General features: G+C 45.0%; 2 protein-coding genes across 7 annotated transcripts in view; both read right to left on the bottom strand.

The window, feature by feature from the left end:
• Window positions 1–692: 692 nt before the first annotated feature.
• Window positions 693–19,983, bottom strand: LOC310668153 (transforming protein RhoA-like). 4 transcript variants are annotated; one of them, XM_083421180.1, is made up of 6 exons: window positions 19,492–19,637; window positions 5,140–5,276; window positions 4,272–4,432; window positions 3,065–3,185; window positions 2,479–2,609; window positions 693–1,976 (listed from the first exon to the last, which is right to left on the bottom strand). In XM_083421180.1, the coding sequence occupies exons 3-6, from the start codon at window positions 4,425–4,427 to the stop codon at window positions 1,803–1,805; spliced, it is 582 nt and encodes a 193-aa protein (XP_083277306.1). In that variant the 5' UTR covers window positions 4,428–4,432; window positions 5,140–5,276; window positions 19,492–19,637; the 3' UTR covers window positions 693–1,802. The 4 variants fall into 4 exon arrangements, with proteins under 4 accessions (XP_083277306.1, XP_083277307.1, XP_083277305.1 ...); XM_083421181.1 differs by lacking the exon at window positions 19,492–19,637 and adding an exon at window positions 18,895–19,285; XM_083421179.1 differs by lacking the exon at window positions 5,140–5,276 and having other exon boundaries at window positions 19,492–19,983.
• A 7,342-nt stretch (window positions 19,984–27,325) lies between these two features.
• UBA1 (ubiquitin like modifier activating enzyme 1) overlaps window positions 27,326–27,985 on the bottom strand; it is a 44,857-nt gene continuing 44,197 nt past the window's right edge. For all 3 annotated transcript variants that reach the window (XM_083420959.1, XM_083420961.1, XM_083420960.1), the window contains exon 26: window positions 27,326–27,978. In XM_083420959.1, the coding sequence (XP_083277085.1) occupies window positions 27,843–27,978 (136 nt within the window). In that variant the 3' untranslated portion in view covers window positions 27,326–27,842. The remainder of the gene's footprint in view (window positions 27,979–27,985) is intronic.

Consider the following 27,985-nt stretch of genomic DNA (forward strand, 5'->3'; position numbering starts at 1 on the left):
TCACAATCTTGGACTCCAAAGAGTAGGCACAAGGACAAGGCAGGCAGTGTACTGTATAATGTTCACCTACCAGTGGTTCTCAACCTGTGGGTCCCCAGATGATGTTGGACTAAAACTCCCATCATCCCTGAGCTCTGGCCTTCCTAGCTAGGGATAATGGAAGTTGTAGTTCAACAACATCTGGGGATCCACAGGTTGAGAAAGGCTGAAAGTGAGAAGGCCCGTGTTGCTATTGTGTGTACAAATCAGCAAATAATCAACTATGAGAATGTCTCCAGTAGTTTTGCAAAGTGATTTCTAACAGAACTGTTTGGAAAGTGTTCTTTCCACCACATTTTCTCCATAGAGCGCCCTACACTTTCCAGAGCTTCAGGAATCCAAAGGGGCAGCAGGCCTACCTGAAGCCAAGCTCTCTATGCTTTGATTAGCTCCCAGTCTATTGGACTGCTTCTACCACCATCCCGGTTCTTGCTTAAAACATTTTTTGTTTCTAGGTAAGACTTATTTCCTCATGAAGGTGTATGGTTACTTTTACCAGCCATCACAATTTACTCCAACCAAAGCACTTCATGGGATCAGCAGTTTGGTGGGACAGTGCTCTACAACTGCTGTAAGAAAAATCAATGTTCACCTTTTTACTGGTTCCCTTTCCACAGCAGATTTTAAGAGGCAAAAAGCAAAGCCCCACCATGTACTAAACATTGCTACAAATTTATTACAGATTTTTCTTTCAAGTACATTTTGAAAAGTAACAACCACTTTTTAAACATGTGAATACAAATTAAACACAAAATCATACACCCCGGTGGCAATGCAGTGAGTACAAAGAAGGCGGAAGGGAAGAGAAGCAGGAGTGTCGGGGAGCAGCGAGACAGAAGCAACAGAGGAGGTCCTTTGCACTTGAAGCTGTGGCAGTGGCTACTCCAGTTACCAGCTATCCAGAGAGCTTCCAAACAGCAACAAACTGGCTCATAGCACCTCTGCTTACAAATATAGATTTTTGCTAGAAAGGGGCCAGGCTGCAAGGCCCAGTCTCTTGGGCCAGTTTGAAGGAAAGGCAGCTGTCTGCTCTGCTGTCGGGAGATAAATATTTAAGTGGAGACAATTCTGTTCTGGGGTGGGAGAGAGAGAAGGTGGAGGACCTGATGTCACTTTACTGAGACAGCCCTCAAGAAACAAAGTGGGTGGCTTTTGAACTGGGCTATGTTTGCCTTGAGGAAGGGGACAAGCGCCAAAGTGGTTCTGCTCTAGCCTAAAGAGCAGAAAAGCCAGCTAAGGGATCAATGGGTCTACCAAGGTAAGGGTAACTGCTTGCCCACTGTGCAGGAGCACTGGCTCCACTCACAATGAATGACTTGTTGACATGTCAAGAGTCCCTTACTAGGCAGGGCCAGATGTTCCAATTCAAGGCTCTGACCTTTATTGAAGCAAAGGGCTTTCACACTTTGGCAAAAAGTCTTCTACAAAGAAACGGCCTGGAGCAGTGTAGTGCCCTAGGCTGCCAACGAGAATCAAGACTGCTGTGAGCAAGCACGCGGAAAGATAAGGAGCTCTCCCACTGACCCACTGAGGGCCAGAATTTTCTGACCTGTTATGAGGGAGTCAGAAGCCTGTGACAGAAGGGGGAAATACCACCCCACCTCCAAAGTTAGTTGTCATGCTCCAGAAGAGCCCCTGCCGAGCTCTAGCAAGCCCCCTCTCTGAGGAGACCTGCCAGTCCATGGTATCACAAGAGAGGCAAGCCTGGAAGCTAAGAGCTCAAAGGCTTGGCTGGCTGGCAGGGAAGGCAGGCTGGGAAGGAATTACAGCAGCTGGCATGAGGTCTTCTTGCGCCCACGTTTGGCCTGCAGGGCAGCCCGGGTGGCCATCTCAAACACTTCCCGTACTCCATCCTTTGTCTTTGCAGAACATTCCAGGTAGCCAAAAGCACTAATCCTGTTTGCCATGTCACGTCCCTCCTCTGGCTTCACTGGTTCCTGAAAGGGAAGGGCGAAACAGACAGTGAGGTTGCCTGGGATCTATCCTGGTAAGGGAAATGAGGTAGAATCTAGCAATCAAAGCTAGAGCCTAGCTATCAGAACTCCTGGCTCCTATAACCACACAATACTAACTCCCTGGGACTATATCCTTTGCTGAAAACTGGTACCCAGCCCTTGCTAGGGTTGTGAAGTTGGAGGTTATTTTATGGTATCATGCAAGCCAAGTGCTGTCTTCAGTCCAAATAGAGTGTGTTGTGAAAAGGTACTGAGAACCCCATGGAAACCAGTAGCTTTGTGCTTCGCCCAGCCCCCTTCAAAAATGAGAAGGCGGCCACAATATGCCTCTCTGGATAGGCTTGTGCTTCTGCTCAGATGTAAATGGAAAGGACATAGATTCCTTTCAAGCCCCAAATGGCCATATGCATAGCTGTTTGTACCCTCCTCCTATTCTGATGGCAATACTAAATCCCAGCAAAGAATGTCAGTTGCCTCTCTGCACCTGCTTCATCTTGGCTAGCTCCCGGCGTGTATGCTCATCATTACGTAGGTCCTTCTTGTTCCCCACCAGGATGATAGGCACATTGGGGCAGAAGTGCTTCACCTCCGGAGTCCACTTCTCAGGGATGTTCTCTGTAGGGGCACAAAGTAAAACCATAAGCATAAACCTAGGAAGACCGTGGTCAGCCACTTGTGCCCCAAAGCAAAGATTTGGGAAACTGTCTTGAGTTCCTTCAGACACCACCAGGATGAAATGTAAAGGACTTCTACCACTGTGGGTACAGGAGTAGCAAGCTCAGAAAATGGATGTGGTGCAGCCAATGTTAAAGCTGGGACATGTGTACATGGGGGGGGGGGGAGGCAATGGAGGAAAAGACGGAAATGGGGAGGGACAAGCGGCAGAACACTGAACGCCAGCCGTGGTGTGATGTAATACACAGCATATGACCAGCTAATCAACTACTATGACAGTTTAACTGCTCCCATCAGCAATCTGACATCTGGGAAGAGACCAGAGCCAGAGATCTACAGAAGTCTCTGCTGCTTCTTATTCAGTCAGCCCTCCCACATACTCAGGGGAGACTCACCTAAACTGTCAGGGCTGTCAATGGAGAAACACATGAGGATGACGTCTGTATCTGGGTAGGAGAGGGGTCTCAGGCGGTCATAGTCCTCTTGGCCAGCTGTATCCCAAAGGGCAAGTTCTACCTGTAGAAATGCAAATATGATAACTTAATGGGGGCAAGTCCTCAAAGTGCTGTCATCACTCCATTAAACAAAAGCATATTCTGTGATGTGCTAGTGTCTTCCCTATTAGATCCTTAAAGGTAAAGGTAAAGGACCCCTGACAGTTAAGTCCAGTCACGAACGACTCTGGGGTTGTGGCGCTCATCTCGCTTTACTGGCCGAGGGAGCTGACGTTTGTCCGCAGACAGTTTTTCTGGGTCATGTGGCCAGCATGACTAAGCTGTTTCTGGCAAAACTGGAGCAGCGCACAGAAACGCCTTCCCGCTGGAGTGGTACCTATTTATCTACTTGCACTTTGACGTGCTTTCGGACTGCTAGGTTGTCCGGAGCTTAGACCGAGCAACAGGAACTCACCCCGCCGCGGGGATTTGAACCACCGACCTTCCCATCGGCAAGCCCTAGGCTGAGTGGCTTACACCACAGCGCCACCCGCATCTGTAATGAATGTGATTCTGTAATGAATCACAACCAAAGTGGAAAGATGCTGGTATTGTTGTAATTCAATCAGAAAAGCATACTCCAAACTCTACTCCCTGTTACCACCAAGAAATGCAGTTCCAAAAGAACCACCTGTTCTTTCTGCAGCTATTCTTCATTTCTCTCAAATCAATTCCTCTCTGCTCTTGGGAGTGGGGAGAGGAAGAGGGCTATTTCACACATTACACTGACCAACTCAGAGAAGGAGGCCAAATGCCCCAGACAATATATAAATATATATAGTGGGCAAGCAGCTGCCCTCCAATTTGGGCTCAGCACAGGAGCTTGCAGCAGGACCCCAGCTGGGCCTCAGAGAAATGGAAAAAGTAGAATGGTTCATAATGCTCTACAAAATACGCAGAATCTTCTGCTGCTTCGCTGCTGTGTGAGTCAGGTGGCTTGCAGAAGCTGCTGCTCTTTTGCTGAAGTGCTACCGCGTGAGCCAACTGACTTGCACCATAGCATGGTAGCAAAAAAAACACACCAGCCAGCCAGATGGTGGAGATATCAGGCCCTATCATTGCGCCCAGGCATCTGCCCAGCCCGGCCGGCTCCCAACATCAGTATTACCTGCTTTCCATCCACCTCAATGTCAGCCACATAGTTCTCAAAGACGGTGGGGACGTAGACCTCTGGGAATTGGTCCTTGCTGAAGACAATAAGGAGGCAGGTCTTTCCACATGCTCCATCTCCTACAATGACAAGTTTCTTGCGTATGGCAGCCATCTCTCCTGAAGGAAGAAAAGCAGCACCCTCTTAGCAATTGGGGATGGGCGAGGGCTTCCTGACTCCCACACAATCGGACCTCAGCCGTGCCGGTAATTCGGGTTGATATGGGGGTAATTAGCCCTGGCAGACTTCCTAGGGTGGGGGAGGACTGTCTCGTAGACCCGCAGATCGTCCAAGATTTGTCAGCTGGCATCAAGGTGCAAGCGGCAAGGACACTGGGTCCCAGAGCACAGCACGGCTGGCACTCTCCAAAGTCACTCTCATAAGCCGGAAATATCTGTTTCATAAAATAATTGGGTTTGGACAATAAACAGACATAGTCTGGACCGAAGAATATTGAGAAAAAATCTGCAGAATTGCACAGTCCCTGGTGTTTAAGCTCAGACTTCCAATAGATTCTCATCATGGTGTTTGGATTTACGGAGGTGGGTGGTATGTTCTTTTTTCTTCTCTATACCTACAATTGTTTTTCTATGCCAAGCCTCATTAAGAAACCTATTTTTTTAAAAAAACAGAGTACAGATGAACTTCTATTTATAATTTAAGTATTCAGCTGCGCAGCTTTGATAAAGATAAAAAAAGAAACAAGATGGCGCTTGTTAGTATGGCACAGTACAGAAAAATGAGAATTCCTCCCTTTTTCGAGGGAAGTGGGAAATACTTGCTAGCTTACTTTATAATGACTTGAGAACAATTTGGGACAACGTACAGTGCATCTGTTTGCAGAATTTCTTCATTATGAGCGAGAGAGAAGGCTAAGTTGATGTCTAGCAACCCCCCTTCTAGGGCCCAGAGGGGGGGGGGGTGGCCTCCAGGAAAGCTGATCGATCGCCAAATGACCTACATCTGTGGAATACAGTTCATTTACATTTCAATATTGCAAACAGTATGCTTAACAACTTAACATTGGGAATTTATTGTGAACAGCAACAATTTAACAACCTGGGAGTTACAGGTTTGGACAACAGCCTGGATTGGAAGATTGGAATGAAGTCAGGAAAAGCTGCGCTGGCAAATTGACAGTTGAAAAAATATATATACACAAATAAAACTGTACCCGACGGATGAAAGAATATATGATCTCTGACATGACTGAGAATCGCACAGCCAGGGACAGGGAACTTTAAAGTGTTAAGATCAGAATGTGGAAAATATGAGAACAGGAAGAAGGCCGAAATGAAAATACTGGAGATATACTTCAGAGGTCCAGAGTATGGGAAGCCCAAAAAAATAATAATTAATAAGTTGGATTGTAATTTGGCTGTTTTTATTTTATTATTTTTAATTGGATTATGATTTGATGGATTTAATTGGATGTTCTTATTGGAAAACTAATAAAAATGATTGTGTGTGTGTGTGTATAGGAGATGGGCTTTACCTTCACTCATGACCCAATACATTAGAAAGCCCCTCAAGCAGAGACTCCATGCCACCAACAAATCTTTCTTGCCTCTGGGTTGGCAGCTGGAAGGGCCAACTGGGACTCCGCCCAGGAACCAGATTTGGGCTCATGAAGCCTTCATTTGTTGACCCCTACAATGCAGATGGATCAGGCCTACAAAACTTCCAAGTGAATTTTGAGGAACAAAATCTGGGGGATCAGAGATCACCAGTGTTCGAAACTCTCCATTCACAAGTCACATTCTGGTCATTTCCTTTGTGCCTGAGCCAGTCTGGGAGAACTTCTTTCTTTTACGACCTCAGTGCCACCTGAGCCCTGCCCTCCCTGCTTGCTTCGAAAAGACTTCTTGGGTATTGGATCTTCCTGGTTTTTATGTAGGATGAGAACAAAACCGCTAAGTAACAGAATACAAATGGAATTTGCAGCCTGGGAGAACAACAAATGCACTTCCAAAACAGACTGGAGAGTACCATTTGATGCATCAATATTAGAATCATAGAATCTTAGGAGTTGGAAGGGACTTCAAGGGTCATCTAGTCCAACCTCCTGTAATGCACAAATCTCAGCTAGAGCATCCCTGACAGATGGCCATCCAATCTCTGTTTAAAGCTCTCCAAGGAAGGAGAGTCCCCCACCTCTCTTGGGAGTCTGTTCCACTGACAAACAGCTCTTACTGTCAGAAAGTTTCCCCAATGTTTAGTCAGAATCTCCTTTCTTGTAACTAAGTCCTACCCACACAAGCAGGAGGCAACAAGCATGCTCCCTCTTCCATGTGATAGCCCTTACAATATTTGAAGATGGCTATCATATCTCCTCTCAGTCTCCTTTTCCAGGCAAAACACACCCAGCTCCTTCAACCGCTCCTCATCAGTTTTAGTCTACAGACCCCTGATCATCTTGGTTGCCCTCCTCTGCACACGTTCCAGCTTGTCAACATTCTTCTTAAATTATGGTGCCCAGAATTGGACACAGTATTCCAGGTGTTTGTCTGACCAAGGCAGAATAGAGGGACTATTACTTCCCTTGATCTGGACACTATACTTTTGTTGATGCAACCTAGAACAGCGTTAGTTTTTTTTGCTGCTGTATCATGATAAGCTAGTGGCCCACAAAGACCCCTAGATCCTTTTCACATGTACTGCTAGTAAGTCAGGTGAAACCCCCAACCCATCCTATTATTTGTGCAGCTGGTTCTTCCTGCCTAGGTGCAGAAACTGACATTTGTCCCTATTGCCATTCATTTTGTTAGCTTGCGCCCAGTTCTCCAATCTGTTAAGGTCATTTTGAATTTTTTTGGTATAATTTTTTTTAATTACAATGATCCAAAAGAGCCACATTATCACAATACAAAATTACAATACAATTAAATAGCCAACTATTCAAATACCAAATTAAACAATTTTGGGTGACTTCCCGTGTGCTAGATTTCAGGGTACAAAGTTTTTATTTCTTTCTGCTTCCATAATCTTGATTATTCCAATTACAACAGTTCTGATCTTGATCCTTTATTTAACACCCACGGGTTTCATGACTTTCATTCGTAATTGCATATTTAATAAATTTTATTTCTGCAAGAGAAATTTATGTCCTGTAAATTTCCGTGTGAGATGTTTATTTTCCCTTTGTTTCTTCATTCTTCCTGTTATAATTCAACATATACAGCTCTCTGCTTCCACTTTTTCACACTCTCTGCACAAGGGCAGCATTTTTCCCTGTGTGACGCACCAACTTGTTTATCAAAGTCTAACAAAAGGTCTGACGTCCCACCATAGCCCCGGGCAGTTCTCCACTTATCTTTCTCATCCAATACTCAGCAGCTAATGATCTGGTGTCCCACCAAAGCTATGGTAGATCTTCAAAAGCGATTCAGTGGAAACTCGATGCTTTAAATCCTATCAATATTCTCAGACAGTTCCATATATTTTGTAATAATCCATAAATATTATCTTGTTATCAGTGATTTCCTCTTGCTTTTTCTCACTCCATTAACTCTTAGGGGGAGGTTTGCCGAATCAATAAAGCAGCAAACATGGTATATAAAGAAAGGGTAAAGGCTCCCCTCCCCCAACATACCACACTTAGCTATGAAGAAAATCTCTCCAGATCAAAACATTGCGACTCAGTGGCTGATTCAGCAGATTATCTTGTCCCGTTAATCCAGTACACGTCTGCAAATTAAATCCAATTTTTTTCTTACTAATAAACAGAAAAACCCCTGCCCTTAGTGGCTGTGTCAGAGGGTTATTGATAAGCGAATTGCTTTGCACTCAGGTCCTCCCGCCAGGTATCAGACGATCTGTGAGTGGTGCTCACCCCCCTGATCAGGGGGGTGGGGCCTTGCAAGGACAATTACCCTTATTCATACTTGTTTACGATCTGCTACCAATCTCTGCTAATGCGGGAGCTGCCTCCATTATGGCAGGAAGCACCAGAAGTCAAGGTCATTTTGAATTTTGATTCTGTCTTCTGCGACATTAGCTACCCCTCCCAGTCTGGTGTCATCTGCAAATTGGATGAGCATCCCCCCCAATTCCTTCATTCATGCCATTTACAGAGATGCTAAAGAACAACAGGACCAGGACGGAACCCTGCAGCACCCCACTTTTCACTTTTTTCCAGGATGATGAGGAACTGTTAATGAGTACTCTTTAGGTTCAGTCAAGCAGCTACAAATTCACCTAACAGTTACCTCATTCAAACCACATTTTACCAGCTTTCTCGTGAGAATATTATGGGGGACCTTTGTCAAAAGTCTTACTGAAATCAATATGCACTATGTCCACAGCATTTCCCTGATCCACCACGTTTGTAATTCCATCCATAAAAATAAATCATATTGGTCTGGCATGACTTATTTTTGAGAAACCCATGCTGGGTCTTAGCAATCACAGCATCCTTTTCTAAATGCTTACAGACCGTCGAATTATTTGTTCTAGGACCTTCCCTGGTATTGATGTCAAGCTCAGTGGTTGGTAGTTACCTATGTCTTCTTTCCCCCTTTTTGAAGATGGGGACACCATTTGCCCACCTCCAGTCTGTAGTGACACCACCTGTTCTCCAAGAATTCTCAAAGACAACAGACCAAGGCTCTGAAATTACACCCGCAAGCTCCTTTAGTACCCTTGGATGCAGCTAATCAGGCCCTGGAGATTTGAACTCATTTAAAGCAGTTGGGTGTTCGCTTACTACCTCTCTTTCTATCTTGGGCTGCAGCTCCCTCCTTACATCGTTTATTCTCTTATCATCAGGCTGGGCATCACTTTCCTTTTGGGTGAAGACAGAGGCAAAGTAGGTGTTGAGTAGTTAGTTCTGCCTTCTTCTCTGTCACCTAATAGCATTTCTCAGTCTTCTCCACACAGAGAAGCTTCCACGTACTTGTTCTTCCACCAATTTCAGACATAGCCAAAGAAACCTTTTCTTAACATTATTTTTAACTTCTCTTGCAAGCCTGAGCTCGTTCTGAGCTTGAGCCAGCCTAACTTTCCCCCTGCAACTGTTGGCTACTCATGTATACTCCTCCTTTCTGATTTCCTCTTCCTTCCATTTCTTACACACGCCCTTCTTAACTCTCAGCTCATCTGTAAATTCCTTATGCAGCTTAGATGCCTTAGATACCTCCCACTTTTCTTTCTTGTTGGTATTGTCTGCATTTGGGTGTTCAATATTTCTCCCTTTAGAAACTCCTATCCTTCTTGGACTCCCTTCTCCTTGAGTATTTCTGACCGTGGGATCTCACCCAGTAGCTCCTTCAGCTTTTTGAAATTGCCCTGACCAGATAAATTTAGATATTTCCCTCTGCCAATTTTCAATGCAGCTTGTTTTCCCTATAACAGGAATGGATTGGAACAGAAAAAGCATCTTTGGCAAAATATTTAGTTTAACAGCCGAGATACGCCCCCCCAAAAGATAGATATAATTTGCTCCAAATCTCCACATTCCTTTTAACTTCAGACCATGCCTTGACATAATTGTCTTCGTAAAGATATACTGCATGCTTTTAGTAGTTAAAAATATTCCCAAGTATTTTATTTTTTGACAAATTTTAAGATTTGTTATCTTTTCAATTTCTTCTTTCTCTACTTGGGAAAGGTTTTTCGCCATAAGTTTGGTTTTACTTATATTCAGTTGGAATCCCACTACCTTCCCATAATTGTTGATTATTTCCAAGGTTTTCACTAGACTCTGGGTTTTCGGTTGTGATGCTAATATCATCCGCAAATGCCCATAGTTTATATATATTATTTCCCAGTATTATACCCTTAATATTCTTTTCATCTCTATTTTTTCTTACTTAAGACTCCATTACTAAAATAAATATGTGAAGAGAGCGGACAGCCCTGTCTTGTCCTTTTATTAATTTCACATACTTCTGTTATGTTCCCATTTATTATACTTTTTTGCCTTCTGTTTTGTGTAAATAGCCTGAATTCCATTACAGAATGAGTCTCCGATCTCCATATGCCACAGCATAGTTGTCATGAATCTCCAAGAAAAATTATCAAATGCTTTCTCCGCATCGACCGTGTAGTGAAGTTAGGAAATCTCAGTAGACAAACTTTGGTCAAGCTGAAGCACTGTTGCACTGTGGGAAAACCAAAGGCCAAAGGATTTATGGGAAATGTACATTTGTTGCTTTAAAACCTTAGACTAATTGGCTCTGGGAGTGTGCATATGTTATCTCAGGCATCTGCAGGAAGGAAAACTTCCCAGTTGATTAGTGGTGTTTTAACACCTGGTTATCTAAGTGCTGTCCCTGTGTGAATAAGGGCTATCAAGCCTCATTACAGGAGAAAGGAGGATCTGCTGTGTCTCTGAGAAATTGGGAGGAACGCCTTTCATCCCCAAGGTCTTGAGAACAAAGGAGCTTCAGCTGCCACAAGCTGAGTTATCACCCTCTCAGATGACCATTGGTAAATTCTGAATTAATCAGAAATCCTGATTGGTCCTTGGGTCTTAAGGATAAAAACTTTAGGAAAGGAGCCTGCAGGCGCACCCGCCATGCTGGCAGTCACTTCCTTTCTATATTGATATGTGTGTCCTTTGTGATGTAGAATTCCTGTTGTCTTCTTGAGATGCGGATTCAGCCGAGAACACCCTAACTTTTCTTGTGTTCTCGGTTTTTTTTGTTTTTTTGTAAGTACGTTTAGCTAGGGATGCTTTACAATGTTTTTATTTTCCTGTCTGAAACCCTGTAAGAGATGTGCCTACTTTTAAGTATGTTTAATCTTGTTTTTTAAAGAAATCTTAAAAAAGGATTTTCCCATTTTGTTCTGTGTGCCTTTCGTGGGGAAAGTCTGAATCCAAAGTCTGACCACTCAGTCGCCTACTGAACCTGTTGAATTTCTGCCTGCAGTTTGTGGTGAAGCAATTGCAGGGTGGGGCAGCCCGTAACACTGAAGAGTAACATCTCCCTTGGGTTATTCTTCTGGGCTATCCCAGGCAAGGGTGTGGTGGCAGCATCTACCCTTCTGTTGTGTTTTGTCCTGAAAAATAAAAGTAATTTGGCCCACCTCTCTCTCTTAGCCTGGTCCTGCTGGACTGGAGGACAGGTGAGGAAGGTGGGGGCGTGGGCCAACAGACCACCATTAAGATTGGTGGTTTATCAATTTGTGATTCCAGATATTCCTACACATTTATGATATTCCTGATGTTACTCTGAATTAGGCGGCTGGGGGGAAAGTCAGCCTGGTCTTTATTACAGTCTGTTATTACGGCCTGGTCTGTATTACGGTTTGGAGAATTTTTTTCATTCTTTCGGCTAAAATATAGGTGTAGAGTTTATAGTTGTTGTTCAACAACGAAATAGGCCTATAATTGGCTATTGACAGCTGGTCTGTTCCCTGTTTTGGGATCAGTGTGATGTAACTTTCCTTCCATGATTCAGGCATTATGCCATATTCTAGGATGTTGGTCATTGTTGTTTTCAAGGGTTCGAACAATACCTCTTCTAAGTTTTTAATAGTAAATTGCAGGGAGGCCATCAGGCCCCAGTGTTGTTCCTGATTTGGAATGCTTAATTGCCTGTTGGACTTCAAAAACTGTGATTGGGTCATTCAGAATTTTGTTTTGTTCTTTAGAAATTTTTGGGAAATTATTTTGGTCCAGGTATTCTTTTATCTCTGCCTTATACTCTCAATCTGGTCCTGCTAGCTAGAGATCGTGGGAGTTGTAGGCCAAAAACATCTGGAGGGCCAAAGTTAAGGAAGCCTGCCCTTTACTCTCAATCTGCTTTTCATGCTCCAGGTCATGGATTTCTTCACAAGTGAACACATCCTTTATATATAATGCTACACCTTCTCCCTTCCTGTTTGGTCTATTCCTTTTGAATAGGTTATACCCCTCAATTCCTACATTTCAGTCATGAGTCTCATCCCACCAGGTTTCAGTAATGCCTACCAGGTCATATTTGCCACCCTGTACTAAAAGCTCCAATTTCCCATACTCTGTGCATTGATGTAGAGACAAAGTATGGATGCACAATATTTCCAAAAGTGAGATCAAGGCTGAATTTAGGAGACTCGCATGACTGTGCGTATGCACACTCTGTAGAAGGATCTTTATCATTTTGAAGTTTACTTGATGCCCTTCTAAAATAAACAGGAACTGCTTTGTTTTGGAACGTGAAGTAGTCAATGGCAACTGGCTAAATTTGTTTTTGGGAGCTTAGTTTTACTTCTTACATCTAGACACCAAGTATAGATGCTGAAATACTAATCACAGTCAACCTTCAGGCCCACTGAAATTAATGGGCCTAACTTAGTCATGTTCATTAATTTTAACAGGTTTAGTCTGAGTAAAATTTTGCTGACCACACGTATTCTAAAAGGATAAAGATGTCTGCTCCCTTTGTCACTGCATTAAGAGTACAATGATTCACTATAAGCTACAACTTATAGTCCTGTTGCTCCGCCGTGGCCTCCCTGCCAATTTAGATACAGTGGCCCCTCGACTGACTTCAGGTCCAGTGTTGGACCATTTCGATCGGATACTCCCTACTGACGTGGATAGATTCCTCCAAGTTGGTAGGCCCACCATCTGCCTCCTTGATCCGTGCCCGTCTTGGCTGATTAGGGAGTGTCCAGATGTTGCGCGGACCCCCCTGGTTGAAATTATCAATTTGTCCCTTGACACGGGGACATTCCCAGGGGAACTGAAGGAAGCAGTGGTGTGTCCACTCTTAAAGAAAACTTCATTAGATCCCTTAGACCTATCCAATTACCGCCCAGTTTCAAATCTTCCATACCTGAGTAAGGTAATTGAGAGAGTGGTTGCTGAACAGCTTGGTAGGTTTCTGGAGGAAACATCGGCATTAGATCCATTTCAGTCCGGTTTCCATCCTGGTTTTGGGACGGAGACGGCTCTGGTTGCCCTAACAGATGATCTCCGTAGACAACTGGATCGAGGCGGGTCAGGACTGCTGATCCTTTTAGATTTGTCAGCAGCCTTTGACATGGTCGATCATGATCTTCTGGACCACCGCCTCGCAGACGTGGGGATACAGGGCATAGCCCGTAACTGGTTGTGCTCTTTTATCTCTGGTCGGGGACAGTGGGTGGTACTAGGGAGGGAAATGTCGTTGCGCCACTCCTTGGTGTGTGGAGTGCCGCAGGGCGCAATTCTCTCCCTGATGCTTGCCCAGATTATCCGGAGCTTTGGGCTGTGCTGTCACCAATATGCTGATGACACTCAGCTCTATCTGCTGATGGATGGCCACACCGACTCGGCCCCTTACACACTCACCAGATGCTTGGAAGCTGTGGCTGGATGGTTTCGTGGGAGCCGATTGAAACTAAATCCTTCGAAGACAGAGGTCCTATGGCTAGGTCGGGATGGCATGGGGATGAGGGACCAACTCCCTTCTCTTGCGGGGGCCCAATTAGTGCCATTGCCTGCCGTTAAGAGTTTGGGTGTAATCCTTGACGCCTCCCTTTCCATGGAGGCGCAAGTTACAGCAACAGCCAAGGCGACATTTTTCCACCTTCACTGCATCAAGCAGTTGGTCCCTTACCTTTCCCGCCCCGACCTGGCCACAGTGATCCATGCGACGGTCATCTCCAGGCTTGACTACTGTAATTCGCTCTACACGGGGCTGCCCTTGAAGCTGTCCCAGAAACTCCAGCGGGTACAGAATGCTGCAGCGAGGCTCCTCACGGGGTCTCTGCCATGGGAGCATATTCACCCAGTGCTTTTCAAGCTGCACTGGCTCCCGGTGGAGTACAGGGTCAGATTTAAGGTGCTGCTTTTGACCTTTAAAGCCCCACGGAGAGCCTCAAGGTCCATAAATAACAACACCCTAGTGGTCCCAGGCCCTAAGGAAGTTAGATTGCCTTCAACCAGACCCAGGGCCTTTTCAACTCTGGCTCCGGCCTGGTGGAACGCTCTGCCTCATGAGACCAGGGCCCTGCAGGATCTGATTTCTTTCCACAGGGCCTGTAAGACAGAGTTGTTCCGCCTGGCCTTTGGCTTGGAGCCAATTTGATTCCCTCCCTCCCTCTCTTTTTTCTTTTCCTTCTCCTCCTGCAATGAGGCTACATTTTAATATTTTAATGTTCTATTATTTTAATGTTGTATTTTATTTTTAAGTTGTAATCATTCATCTTGTTTTTATTATTGCTTGTAAGCCGCTCTGAGCCCGGCCTTGGCTGGGGAGGGTGGGGTATAAATAAAAAATTATTATTATTATTAACTATTAACACACAATATTGAAAACTGCCCTACTGATGCTGTTTATGAAATGGGACCAAATGAGCTAGTTCACTCTTCTTCTAGTTTGACTCATAAGATCCAGAATAGAAGCCTTTTTCTCTAGGAAAAAAAAACCACTGCCCAGTTCTGAAACATGGTACTGGGGATTCATAGCCAAGTCTAGCTTAGCTGGAAGCCTGCATGCTGTTTTCAAAAGCCAGAATGCTTTTATGCCAGAACTTGGGGTTATGATGGGAGGAACAGAATACCCTGGTGACTAATTAGTTTGGATGTACACTGAGAGGATATATAAAGCTAGACAAGTTACACCCATATCTGTAGTTCTAAGCAAACTTCCCGCTTCAAAAAGAAAAGAAAAAGGGCTCAGTCTGCTTGGCCAAGATTTAATGTCTGCTTTCTTAAAAGGGTTTTAAGGCAAGAATTAACCAACCAAATTAAACTCTAGATTAATCGTCTTGAGAGATTTCTTGTAAGGGTATCCTCCATTACAGCTATGAATGTCAGACTTTCTATCTCCCGTAGTTTAGAATCCCCTTTAATGGGAAGACAGCTCACAACAAAGATTCTCTGGTAGAAAATAAAGAAGAGAGAGCTTCTGAATAACCTTTCCTTAATGCAAACTTTCCAATCAGCAGAATAGAAAATCTAGCTGAAAAGATGTCCTGAAACTAAACTGTAAGGAACAAGTTATTCTCATCTAACACATCATCCTCAAGTGACTCAGCAAGTTGGAAAACAAATTTACTGGGATTTAAGCAAGGAGTGATTTAAGAGGGACGCGGGTGGCGCTGTGGGTTAAACCATAGAGCCTAAGACCTGCCGATCAGAAGGTTGGCGGCTCGAATCCCCGCGACAGGGTGAGCTCCCGTTGCTCGGTCCCTGCTCCTGCCAACCTAGCAGTTCGAAAGCACGTCCAAGAGCAAGTAGAAAAATAGGTACCGCTCCAGCGGGAAGGTAAACGGCATTTCCGTGCGCTGTTCTGGTTCACCAGAAGCGGCTTAGTCATGCTGGCCACATGACCCAGAAGCTGTACGCCAGCTCCCTCAGCCAATAAAGCGAGATGAGCGCCGCAACCCCAGAGTCGCCCGTGACTGGACCTAATGGTCAGGGGTCCCTTTACCTTTAAGCAAGGAGTGGGGGAGACAGAAAAGAAAAACTTGCATCTTTGAGTCATCCAAAGTACTTCTGGAATTGTAGTTCAGAGAACGAGGCTGCCCCACAGCAATGACATTTGGACAACAATCAAACTTGCTGCTCCCACTGCAATACAGCCTTCTCATTCGATAAACTACTTGTTTCTTTAAATGCCACAAGAAAATAGAACATACCCTCCCCACAGAAAAGTAGGAGCCCAGGATCAAACATAAACTATAAATTGATCTTAAAAAAGGGGGATTTTCCCTGCCAGATTTGAAACTCAACCACGAGGCGTCCTGTCTCTCCTGGATCAGGAAATGGTGTATACTACAAAATACTGACCTTTTAGATCTGGATGGGTATGACAACCGCTATGGCTAGCATGCCTACTTAGGTTATGACAAGGTCAAGGTACACAAAAGCTTTTTAAATCCTGTTATAAGGAAGCCTCTATGTATGGTTTGGGCAAAATACAAAGGTCTGCTTGAACCCAAAACCCCATGGTGGATATCTCCTATAGAAGCATTGGCAGTAAAGAAGAAAAAGATGAAAGGGAATTGGCCAACATACAAAGTATTGTTAAAAGAGGAAGAAAATCAGCTGAAGCCAAAAGATTTTGAAGAAATTAGGGTATACCTGTCAGATTGGTTACAATATCACCAACTCCATGAGATATTTAAACTTGAAAAATGAAATGGCTTTGCGACAGAGCCCTCCAGAGTGGAAAAAGAAGATTAACTCCAAAGGAAAAACCCTCTCTAAAACGTATAGACTCCTCCTTGACCAGGAAGTCAAGGAGGAGGAGGTAAAATCAGTAATGGTTACATGGGCTCAAGATTTTGGTTACAACATCCCAATGGATGCTTGGGGGAAACCCAAAATGAGGTAGAGATGAGGTTCACCGCAGATTATGTATTGAAAGAAAATTTTCTGAAAATGCAATTCTGCTGGCACTTAATGCCATCAAAACTATTGAAAATGTATAAAAATACCTCAAGTAAATGTTGGAGATGTGGGAAGGTACAATGCTATATATGTGGTGGAACTGTAAGAAAATAAAGGAATTTAGGAGGTAATCTATAACAAGCTCAAAAAGATGTTTAAGATCTCTTTTATAAAAAAGCCGGAAGCTTTCCTCTTGGGGATACTAGGTTCAGACATACCTAAAAAAACAAGGCAATATTATTGTACGCTACGGTAGCTGCAAGAATATTAATCACTTCAAACTGGAAAGGGGACACAATTCCAACCAAACTGGAGTGGCAAAGCAAACTGCTAGAATACACTGAGCTGGCAAAAATGACAGGGAAATTGACAGGACATACTAAACAACATTTATCAAAGAATGGGACATGTACAAAATAAGAAACATCGTAATAATATGACGTCAATGGCAGGCCTTCAATGACTTCTGTGGTATAATAGGAACTTATAGAAGAATAAGTCATTAATGAAAATCAATAAAGGAAAACGGAAAGTGAGCTCAAAGAAATAGGTGGTAGATGCATGATGGAGTGACGGGAAGTCATTATAGATGTAATAAGAATTTAATGTGATATGATGTAGCATTTTCTATTGTTATTTCTGTTTGTCTTTTAATTTCAATAAAGCATTCAACAAAAGAAAAGTAAAGTAGGAACAATAATCTCAGACATGGAATAAAACACTTTCTCCAAATTCCCTTGAAATTTCTGACATGAAAGCTCATGACTCAAGAGAAGTACAAGTGATAACTGACCATAGAAATCAATAGAGAAATCCAAGTTTTCATTATTACAGTGCTGGGAAACTTTCTGTCTACCTGCCCTCTAATAAAGGACACAAGTTTGCAAATCTGAAAAATTTGCATGACAAATATGTTTGACAAATTTGCTAGTGCTTCCTATGCTAGAAGGTGAAAAATTAAACTGTTCAATATTATTCCCATATGATGGTCAAGAGCTAAAGTTGAGAGAGGTGATGCTCACAATTTACTCCAGTGTCATCCCTTGAATGCAAGAGGGGATAACAGGACTGAGGGCCCAGGAAAAAACACAAGAGGAAATTAGTTTTTCCCCCATTCTGCATCCCCCTCTGCCAATATTTTTTTTCCTCATTTGCCAACTCAAAAAAGAGAAAACTGAATTCTTGTGCAATATTTTATATTTCAATATTATGCAACTGGTTAGCATTATTGTTGCAGTTAATTACATTGCCACAGAACCCAGGTTTAAATGTAATGTCAGCAGTGCTACTGTATTCGTCTAGATTATTTAACAAACTCCCAAGTCTACCAAACATATTGTTGCTGTAACCTGGTGGCAAGGCCTTTGCACGTCTCAAGACTCCATCTTTTATTTCAAGTGAAATAAAGTTAATACAACACACACACAATCAGGAAACAAACACACACGAGAGCAGTAACTCTGACATACATGAAGAATAAAGAAGCAGAAACTATGGATCTTACAGACCCTGATTATGCTAAAGACAAATATACTGATTTGTGCTAATATTTTCAAGGATATCATCTATGAAGATGAAGTGAGATGTGAACTGCATTCAGGATAGCTGACTTTCTCTACAACTAGTTTTGCAACCTGTTTTCATGATTATACAGAACCAAGCCCCACCAAGTTCAATGGAGTTCATTCCCAACAGAGTGTTTCCAGGTCTGCAGCATTAGTATGATGATGTTCTCCATGTAGAACCACTTCTTGTTTGTCTTATAGGGGTGCTTATGAATCATCTCTCTAAATATATGAATGTCTTCCGATTCTGTGTAATTATGCCTACCTTCTAAGATCAAATAGCAAAATCTTTTCATTACCACGTGGGTCTAAATTTCAATATTTTTTATTATTTTCCAACTAGCAAAAACTAAGATACCTCTTAGGGTCTTACAGCTTCATGTCCAAAACTTGTGTATCAGTATCTAATTTCTGCCTTAAATTATTCACTCCTCGAAAAATAAAGGGGAATGTGTTTTTATGGGTTAAAAAGCTATATGTTAATAATACACCCGATATCAGTTTTGGAGGAAGCAGCAGCTGATAATGACATCCTATAAAGTAGATGACTGTTAGTATTCTTGTATTTAGACTAAAGCAAGACAATTACAAGCACCATTCCATCAAAGTGGAAGGACAATTAATGTACTGTACATTGAAGAGGTTATACTTGGGCAGCGATCCAGCAAGGAATGCTTGAGTATAAGCTTTTGAATTTAACAGAACTTACTTCTGAGTAAACATGCACGCCACTTTTCCATCAAGACTAAGAGCCACCTGTGACTTTTATCATAGGTTTGACCTCCGGTCCTCCATGGTGCCCACCTGCCACCCAGAGGAGGCGCACAGGCGCACCCAGGCCTTGCACGCCGACCCGCTTCAAGTTGCTGCAACTCGCCCCAACCCCGTGATTTAAAAGTGCAAGCGATTACAGCCAAGACCACGCTGCAGGGAGACCGGCCTTTGCCGCGCCCAGCCGGGGGGGGGCGCTCGGGCAGCTCCGTGTTTGTGCCCCCCCAGCCACGGATGGAGGCCGCACATGCGCAAGGGGCTCCGAAGCCCCCTCGGCCTCGCCCCCAACCCTTCCCCGCGGAGCCGCCCAATCAGGCGCGCTTCCTTCCGCTTCGCCGCCGCGACCCCGCCCAGCAGCCAACCGTCTTCTGGCTTCGCGCATGCGCCGCACATTCGCCTCTCGACCCCCCCCCCCAAACTTTTCACCCAGAGCTTTTTCGTGAGGCTAAAGCGCCTCCGTTTTGAAGGAAGCGAGGCCCAGTCGCCATGAGGGCAGCTGCTTCCCGTCCCGCCGTCGTAGGAACTTCCCTCTTACCCGCTTCTCTCGGCGGCCTGCACTGCCGGCTCCGCCCGGCTCACTCGCAGCCGCCCGGACTCTCCTCAGCAGCCCCTCGCAGGCCCCACCCACTTCGTGATTGATAGAAGCCACCGCCCAATCGCGTAACTCCGTACTGACATCGAGGCCGTCGCTGTCTTATAAAAGGCGGCTGAGACTTCCCTTCCGTCGGATTGACAGAATGATGCGGCCAATGGAGGAGCGTCATTCGTGCCAAACGAGAGGTTGGTCGCGTCATCGGGCGCTGTCCGATTCCGGAACGGGAGAACACGGCGGCCAATCGCCGCCCACCCACAGAATTGCCTGATAGGCAGGTTGAACTGACCAATCGCGCTCGACACAAGTGAACATTGCTCCTATTGCCGACGGAGGCCGGGATTTCCACCTCAGCCTCGTTGACGAGTGGCAGCCTGCGCCGCTAATGGGAGCCCGCCGTGAACCAAGGCGCCCTTGTGATTTCCCGGCCAAGGCGGGGCAAACGCCCACCCGGTGACATCAGGGTCAGCGGCCACCAATGGCGGCTTTCCCGACGAAGCCCCGCCCAGCCCGAGGAGAGGCGCTTCCCGGCCAATTGTTGCTCGGCTGAGTCGGCCTGGCGGCCATCTTGGCGCGTCTCTCGGGCGCCGCGCAGAGGCGGAGAAGTCTTGGCGGCGCTTTTGGCCCTGAGGGGGAAGTCGGTCTGTCCCGAGAGCAGCTGCTGCGCCTTCGGAGGCCCGGGCTGGCTCGGTGTCCCCGGCCTCGCCCGCCCGCGGGGAGGAGCCGAAGGGCGCCCCTTCCGCCGGCTTCCCCCCGCAAGAGGCGCCCTGGGTCCGGGAGCAGCTGCTCGGCAGGATCTGCAGCCGATGCCGGGCTGGACTTGGCCCTTCTTCGCGACGCACATCTTCCCTTGCCGGCTGGGCTTTGCCTCAGGTGCCCAAATGTCTCTGTGATCTCATCTCCCCCCTTCTGTTTAAGGAACACACCCAGCCCGAAAAAAGCAGGATTGAGGCAGCACTAAGATGCCTGATCTATACCAAACCTCCACCCCCATCGCTCCGCCCGGACGCGGAGGGGCAGCTCCGAGGGCCTTCCGGGGAAGCTACAGGGAACCAGGCAGAGGGCCTCCTCGGTGGTGGCGCCCGCCCGTCAGATGTCAAAGAAATAAACAGCATCTATTAGAAGACATCTGAAGGCAGTTTTTAATGTTTGATGCTTTATTGTATTTTTAATATTTTGTTGGAAGCCACCCAGAGTGGCTGGGGAATAAATAATAAATTATTAAATATTATTAAATAATATTGAAGTGTTGTTAAGACACATTGAAGAAGTAACCACTCCTTCACCTCTAAATCTTCCAGGTTTCCAGGTATCTGAGCAGTAAGTCTCTGTCCGGCAGCACTGGAAGACTGAGAAGATGAACTTGTGGCATTTGCCAATCGTAGCATCCTCAACAATAGGAAAATGCCATGTTGGTTTCTGTTCATGTGCCAGGCAGTCTCAGCAGAATGTGGTCTAGAGGCACTGGGCAGTTTTCACCCAAATAAATGTGCAAGCTAAATGACCTCCACTTGTGCAGGGGGACATTCTCCCTCTCCCCCCCCCCCCCCAGATTGGGGAAACTCCTGGAAGAGTTTTAGGGGGCACCCAAGTGGGGAAGGGGAAGTTATTCTTTTTTGTCAGCATAGTAGCTGTCTTTTCTTTCTCTTGACTGTAAATGTGTTACAGAATTTCACTAGTTGTAGAAATACTGGTAACTTCTCTTAGCTTGGTAATCTGAAGACTTACAAGTCATGCCACTTTGAAACGATCCAGCAGCAGTGTTGAGGTACAGCTTGAGAGCGCAGTATGTGGGACATTTTGTTGTTAGGGGCTTGTACTGGTTTCTCCACCTTCCTGTTGCTTGAGAGTAGTGAGGTCTAGTGGTGATACAGTGAAACTTGTAAGATGTCCAGAATGACTGGGGCTTAGCTACTGTCCATTGCGTCAGACTGTAGGTCACATTTTCCTCTGATATGCCAGTAAACAAGGATAAATTGTGAAAGAACGCTGCAACAAGTAACATTAGCCAAGGAGAGCGCAATATACTTTGAATAATATTATGTTTACATTATTTCCACCATGCTTTTTAGGGCAAGTTCTCCCAAGCTAGCTTAACATTTCTATTGCAATGCTCAAAATAGTAATGCGTAGAACAACAAAATAAAAACAATAACAGATGGTACCTAATGCTGAATTCACACTTGCTCAAGGGGAATTCCACACTCCTCTCCAGAGAGTTTTGGGGGTGGCAGAAGTATAAGCATGAGGAAAAGGTGCGGCGTTATTGGGGAATCATAACCCAGATATTTTCAACCTCTTCAGAGCCAGGACCCATTTTTAACCTAAACATGCATTTGGGGACCCATTTCTGGATCTTTTACGATATATTTCATGCTATATTTGCATGGTGGCAGTACTCCTGTTGCAACCCAACTAGGATCAGGCTACAACTCACTAGTGGATCCTGACCCACCAAATGAAAATCAGTGACATAGTCCACAGCTGCCAGATAGTATCAACCTTTCAATTCACACAGCTCTCTTACAACATCAGGGAAGGCTGCAGTAATAAATTTCTTTCGTTATGTTGTATTTCTTCTGCAGCTGGTGCAAGGTAAGATTTTGTGGGTATTCAACTAATCGCTCCTACCAGTACAAGGATTTCTGCTTGTGCAACAGGCCCTTCCCTCCTGCTACACACACCAATCTCTTCCATTTCTTGACATGCCTCTCTAGAGGTTCAGACAGGGTTGTTCGCAATCATACCTAGATATGCCAGTGATCAAGCCTGCAGTTGGCATCCATCTTTTTTGAGAGAGAATGGATTGTGCCCCCAGGGGTGAAGTCAAACTGCTGTGTTAGAAGCACCAAAGGGTTCAAGGCTGGGCAGTGTGTATGAGGTCCTGGGCTGCCCAGATGACAAGCCTCTTGACCTCACTGATGTAGTTCAAAGGAAAGCAGAGCAAGACGTCTGGCCGCTTGGCTCCAGGAGTTGCTGGAAGGAGGCATACAAAGCACCATCCAACTGCCTTAGGGACTCAGGATTTGTGTAGGGTTTACTCTTTAGCCTTTTCTTCTTCAACAAGGCAGTGTAGGTACTGATTTTCCCTTGGGGTTTACTCCTGAAGCCTTTCGCACAAATGAGTATAGCAGAGATTTAGGACCAGAGCTTACCCAGGTTGACAAGCCCCATCTGCCCTCACTTTGCTCTACAGCACACGCAGAAACCCACTTCTTGATTGTTGGACCCATTATTGATTTCTTCTTCTCAATCTGCTGGAGCCTGCCTTTTGCATGCAGGGGAAGTCCCTAATTCAACACCGGTTTGAGACCCATCAAGCCTGTACTTCTGTGGAAAGTATATGTTCTACCACTGAACTACAACCACAGTCTATATATTGACCACAGTGATAGTCTAGAACAGGGGTGGCCAACTCCTCAGAGTGATCTACCCCCTTTTTTTGGGTTCAGGTACCTGTTGGACGTGCTTGGTCTAGAACAACACACAGCTTACCCTTCCTCCTCTTTGCTGAAAAGCCTTTGTACTGGCAATTAGAGGAAACCTGTTTAGTTTTAGAAGATAATTGCTCCTGAAGAAAACTATACTACATTACCAGTTCACCCGACTCTTAATTCTGCCTGTGCCTCCAGCAATAAGGCATTAGATCCACAGCAGTAGACACAGAGTCAATTCTGTAGTCTCTGGCCCAAGAGTGATGGAAGAGTCTCACCCCCTACAGAGGCAATACAGAACAGTTAGAGGGAAAGGTTGCCTCCTTGCTGACAGGCAGTCTGGACACACAAAAATCTTTAATTGATTTTTGACAAGATAGCTGGTGGAATTACCTGATTAAAGACAAGCCTAGACTCCATAGAAAGGCTGTCCACAGGAGTAGTTTTTATATGTGCCCTTCTAGTGGCTTTGGTTACCTCTGCTTGGCTGTAAAATAGGAACATAGGAAGCTACCTTATGTCACGTTAGACCACTGGTCCAATTTGCCTAGTCCCTGCAGTCACTTCAGATTGTATTACATGGGTGCCTTAGGTTTCAGCTGAAGAGGCACAGCAGAAGCCAGAGCTTTAAGTGACACTTGTAAACTCATACTTTTCATTAAGTTATGTAGGGGTCCTATTTTCTACATTACTTTTTGATTGTGGCATAAAGGTAGGAGCCAGGAAAGCTTGAGAAATGAATGTCTCCTTTTAGAAACGAAGTCCTGCTTAGAACACCAAATCTACACTTTGAAAATCAGTATGTCTGCAACAGCAGTGCAATTTATCGTTCCATTATGAAAAGTAACGTAAAATACTATCAATGAAAATATGAACTACTTCAACCTAAGAGGCACTTGCATCCTCCAAGATCCAGGCCAATCATTGCAGTTAACCTTACACACACATCTAGTACTGAAGTAGTTCAGCTTTTGTGTTCTAGCAGACAAGGAAAAAACAGTAACATGCTGGCTTGTTGCAGGCTTATCTCTTATGTCTATAAATGGAGCCTGAAGGTAGTGCATTGTCCTAAGAACCTGGTGGATTAAGGCAGGGGCCATCTACTCCAGAACCCTGTTCTCACAGTGGCCAACCAGATGCCTATGTAGGCAGAGCGCAGCCATTATGGTTAGTAGCCATGATTTCTACCTCCATGAATCTGACTCTTCCACTTGCAACGCCACCCAAGTTAGTGGTCTTCAGGGCCGGCTCTGGCAATGAATTCCATAGTTTCACTTTCTTTTATCTGTCCCCAATACTGAGCTTCACTGGATGGCCATTGAGTTCTAGTGAACCATTTCCAAGCAGGTCAGATGATTAGCAGTTTTAAGAGACAGAACATGGCAGCCAATCAAGTTGCGTTGTTTCTCAGGATTGTATTTTCATAATCATAAGGACGAGTCAAAGTGAAATAAAAACACTACCTAAATTCAAAAGATGCTAATGCATTTCTTTTAACCCTTACCCCAAATGTATGAACTTGAAATTCTGCAACTTTAAGCTATAAAGGCCAGTGTCTTGTCCATAGTTTTCCTTGAACAAGGGACCCACTAGAATGCTCCCAGGTCATAGAATCATAGAGTTGGAAGAGACCACAAGGGTCATCGAGTCCAACCCCGTGCCAAGCAGGAAACACCATCAGAGCACTCCTGACATATGGTTGTCAAGCCTCTGCTTAAAGACCTCCAAAGAAGGAGACTCCACCACACTCCTTGGCAGCAAATTCCACTGTCAAACAGCTCTTACTGTCAGGAAGTTCTTCCTAATGTTTAGGTGGAATCTTCTTTCTTGTAGTTTGGATCCATTGCTCCGTGTCCGCTTCTCTGGAGCAGCAGAAAACAACCTTTCTCCCTCCTCTATGTGACATCCTTTTATATATTTGAACATGGCTATCATATCACCCCTTAACCTCCTCTTCTCCAGGCTAAACATGCCCAGCTCCCTTAGCCGTTCCTCATAAGACATCGTTTCCAGGCCTTTGACCATTTTGGTTGCCCTCCTCTGGACACCTTCCAGTTTGTCCGTGTCCTTCTTGAACTGTGGTGCCCAGAACTGGACACAATACTCCAGGTGAGGTCTGACCAGAGCAGAATACAGTGGCACTATTACTTCCCTTGATCTAGATGCTATACTCCTATTGATGCAGCCCAGAATTGCATTGGCTTTTTTAGCTGCCGCGTCACACTGTTGGCTCATGTCAAGTTTGTGGTCAACCAAGACTCCTAGATCCTTTTCACATGTACTGCTCTCAAGCCAGGTGTCACCCATCTTGTATTTGTGCCTCTCATTTTTTTTGCCCAAGTGCAATACTTTACATTTCTCACAATATCCTGAGAGATCCCACCCATCCTGCTCACAACTTCTTTGAACTGTTGCCTTCGGGCAGAAGATATAGGACAATGAAAACACGAACCACACGCCTTCTGAATAGTTTCTATCCAAGAGCTCTGATTGCACTAAATAATGATCTCAGGGCCAGTTGTAAGAAATAGCAAGCAGGGAGTAGGAAGGAATGAGATAGGGTTTAGGTCATGTTATGCTTTCAATAGGTCATGTTATATTCTGGATTATGTATGTTTTATAGATTATGTCTGAATGGGATGAGAGTGTTGGAGGTACGTGCAAATGTGTATGTGAAGCCGGTCTTTGGGTGGGTGTCTGATTTTCGTTGTTGTGTATACTGTGTATATACGGACAATGACAAATAAATTTCTATTATTCTATTAAAGTTCATCTTGTTTGTTTTGGCCCAGTTCTCTAATCTGTCAAGGTCATTTTGAAGTGTGATCCTGTCCTCTGGGGTGTTAGCCACCCCTCCCAGTTTGGTGTCATCTGCAAATTTGATCAGGATGCCCTTGAGTCCATCATCCAAGTCGTTGATAAAGATGTTGAATAAGACCGGGCCCAAGACAGAACCCTGTGGCACCCCACTAGTCACTCTTCTAGAACTGCCCCTTTTCTTTTCCGTGGTCAAAAACTCTCCACCTCCCACAGCACTCTGGAGTTCTACCTTATAGTAGACTTTTGGATCCAAGTGAACCCAGAAGCATATATAAATGAAAACTGATTCTTCACACAGAACATAATCTGTAAAGTTGAGGAACCAGTCATAGATGGCTGACCGACTAGACTGTCCCTTATCCAATTTGGAGATGAAAGTTGCAAGATGCTTCTGGACCAATCCATATCCATGGACCAACCCAGAAACCTGCTTGTCTTATTTACCTATGGAGGAGACAAAATTCACCTGACTTGCCACATTCCACCCTTGTCCTGAAGCATGCAGGGTGGGGTGTTGGTGCAGCAGCTTCATAATAATTTTAATTCTCCACTACAAACCTAACTGGGAATCTGCCAGAGGCTACGCTCTGCTGAGCATTCCCAGATTTAGTAATAAGCATGTATGACCGATAGGAGAGATAAAGCATTGCTGAAGACAAATCAGTTGATTCTGGATAAAATAGATGCCTCAAAAAGATTTGAGGGAATGCAAAACTAATGGGCTCCTTAAGCTCATATAAGGTTCCTGTAGTTCTATTTGAAGGGGAGAAAGCTATCAGTTGGTGCCAATAGCTCTGGCAAAACTGCCCCGTGCACACCAGTGGTCCTCTACCACCCTCAACATGCTCTATCACCCCCCCCACCTGTTTTGAAGGTTCCTCCCTAAACCTCAATGTAGAAGGCCCAGTACAAACATCAAGCCAAAGAGGGAAGAAATCCTCTGCGAAGAGAATTGTTCTCCCTGTTAAACTTCACTGCATCTGAGTGAAGCACTATTAATGGTTTCACTGTGATTCTGAAACTAGGCCACCTGCCTCTTGGGTGTGACATATGGTGGAAACGCAATACAGGTAATGTTCTGCCACAACTATGCATGGTTGCTACTCAATCTCTTTTGTTGGAAAAGATCGTCACGTTCTCCCAACACTGGAGAGCTTCAAGAAAACATCAGTGTAGTCTTCACTCTGCTACTTCAGAAGCAAGCAGAAGCACAAACACAAACACAAACACACACACACACACACACACACACACTTCCACGTGTGGATTGGGGAGGGGGTGTCTTCAGAAAGCAGCAGTACATTTAAAAAGCTGTCTATAAGGAAACACAAACTGCTTGCATGTAACTGAAAATCAGGAGTTATCAGTCCAGGCCTATCCTATCCACCCTAGTCTACAGCTTTATCAATGCACTTTCTAGCAGCAGCCTGAGAACCCCAGGCATTTGAACAATGGTCACAGTTCCAAGTTACATGCAACCAACAATCCCTCTTGAGTTCCTTGGTTGAGCAATAAAGGACCACTGGCTTTTGCAAACGTTTATTGACTCATTTACTTCTCTTACCAGTTCTGACCTACGCTCTCGGCCCATCGCATCCTCTCCCCCCAAAGCCAGCCAGGGCAAGGCCTCCCAGTGCTCAGAAGACGAGGAGGGGGCATTTCCTGTTACAAGCCCCCTCTCCAGAATAGGATGAGGGAGGGAGCAGCCTCCACTCCCAGAGAGTGGTGGAGGGAGGAGGTGGTGGTGGTGCAGGAGCCAAAACACAACACGACTAACATTGAAGGATGGGGGGGGGTTAAGGCGCCTCAAAAACATGACATAACTGCAAGGAATGGGAGGGTGGGGCCACAGGAGTGGAGCATTTCCCAAGCCCTGGTGGAGACAAAAACAACCGGGGGCGGGGAGGGAATCCTAAAAGGGTATAAACATTATTTCATGTTTTGAGTCACTTTAACAGTGAAGGGTGAGGAAGGGAGGCGGACCCTTCCCTGCACTAACAGTCCGTGGCAGGCAGGTGGTTGGTGCTAGCAAAGGAGCCCCTAGCGGATGGTGTAACGCACGTAGGGCACCTCTGTGTCATCCCCATTGTCGTCATTACAGCACAGCTCAAAGACGAGGGCCTTCACATGGCGACCAATCTTCTTCTTTGAGACTCTGGTGACAATCTCAGTCATCCTACGGG

The sequence above is a fragment of the Podarcis tiliguerta genome (genome assembly GCF_965153285.1).
Source record: "Podarcis tiliguerta genome assembly, chromosome: 17".
In the NCBI taxonomy this organism is placed as follows: Eukaryota; Metazoa; Chordata; class Lepidosauria; order Squamata; family Lacertidae; genus Podarcis; species Podarcis tiliguerta.

What these genes read in the sequence shown, in the direction of transcription:
- LOC310668153 (XM_083421178.1), bottom strand. Translation starts at nt 18,925, where the DNA reads ATGGAAAAGTGGCGTGCATGTTTACTCAGAA. An exon ending in GCGTGCATGTTTACTCAGAA is followed by an intron (nt 4,433 to 18,894) that starts GTAAGTTCTGTT and finishes TTCTTCCTTCAG; the next exon opens with GAGAGATGGCTGCCATACGC. An exon ending in TTGAGGTGGATGGAAAGCAG is followed by an intron (nt 3,186 to 4,271) that starts GTAATACTGATG and finishes GCATTTCTACAG; the next exon opens with GTAGAACTTGCCCTTTGGGA.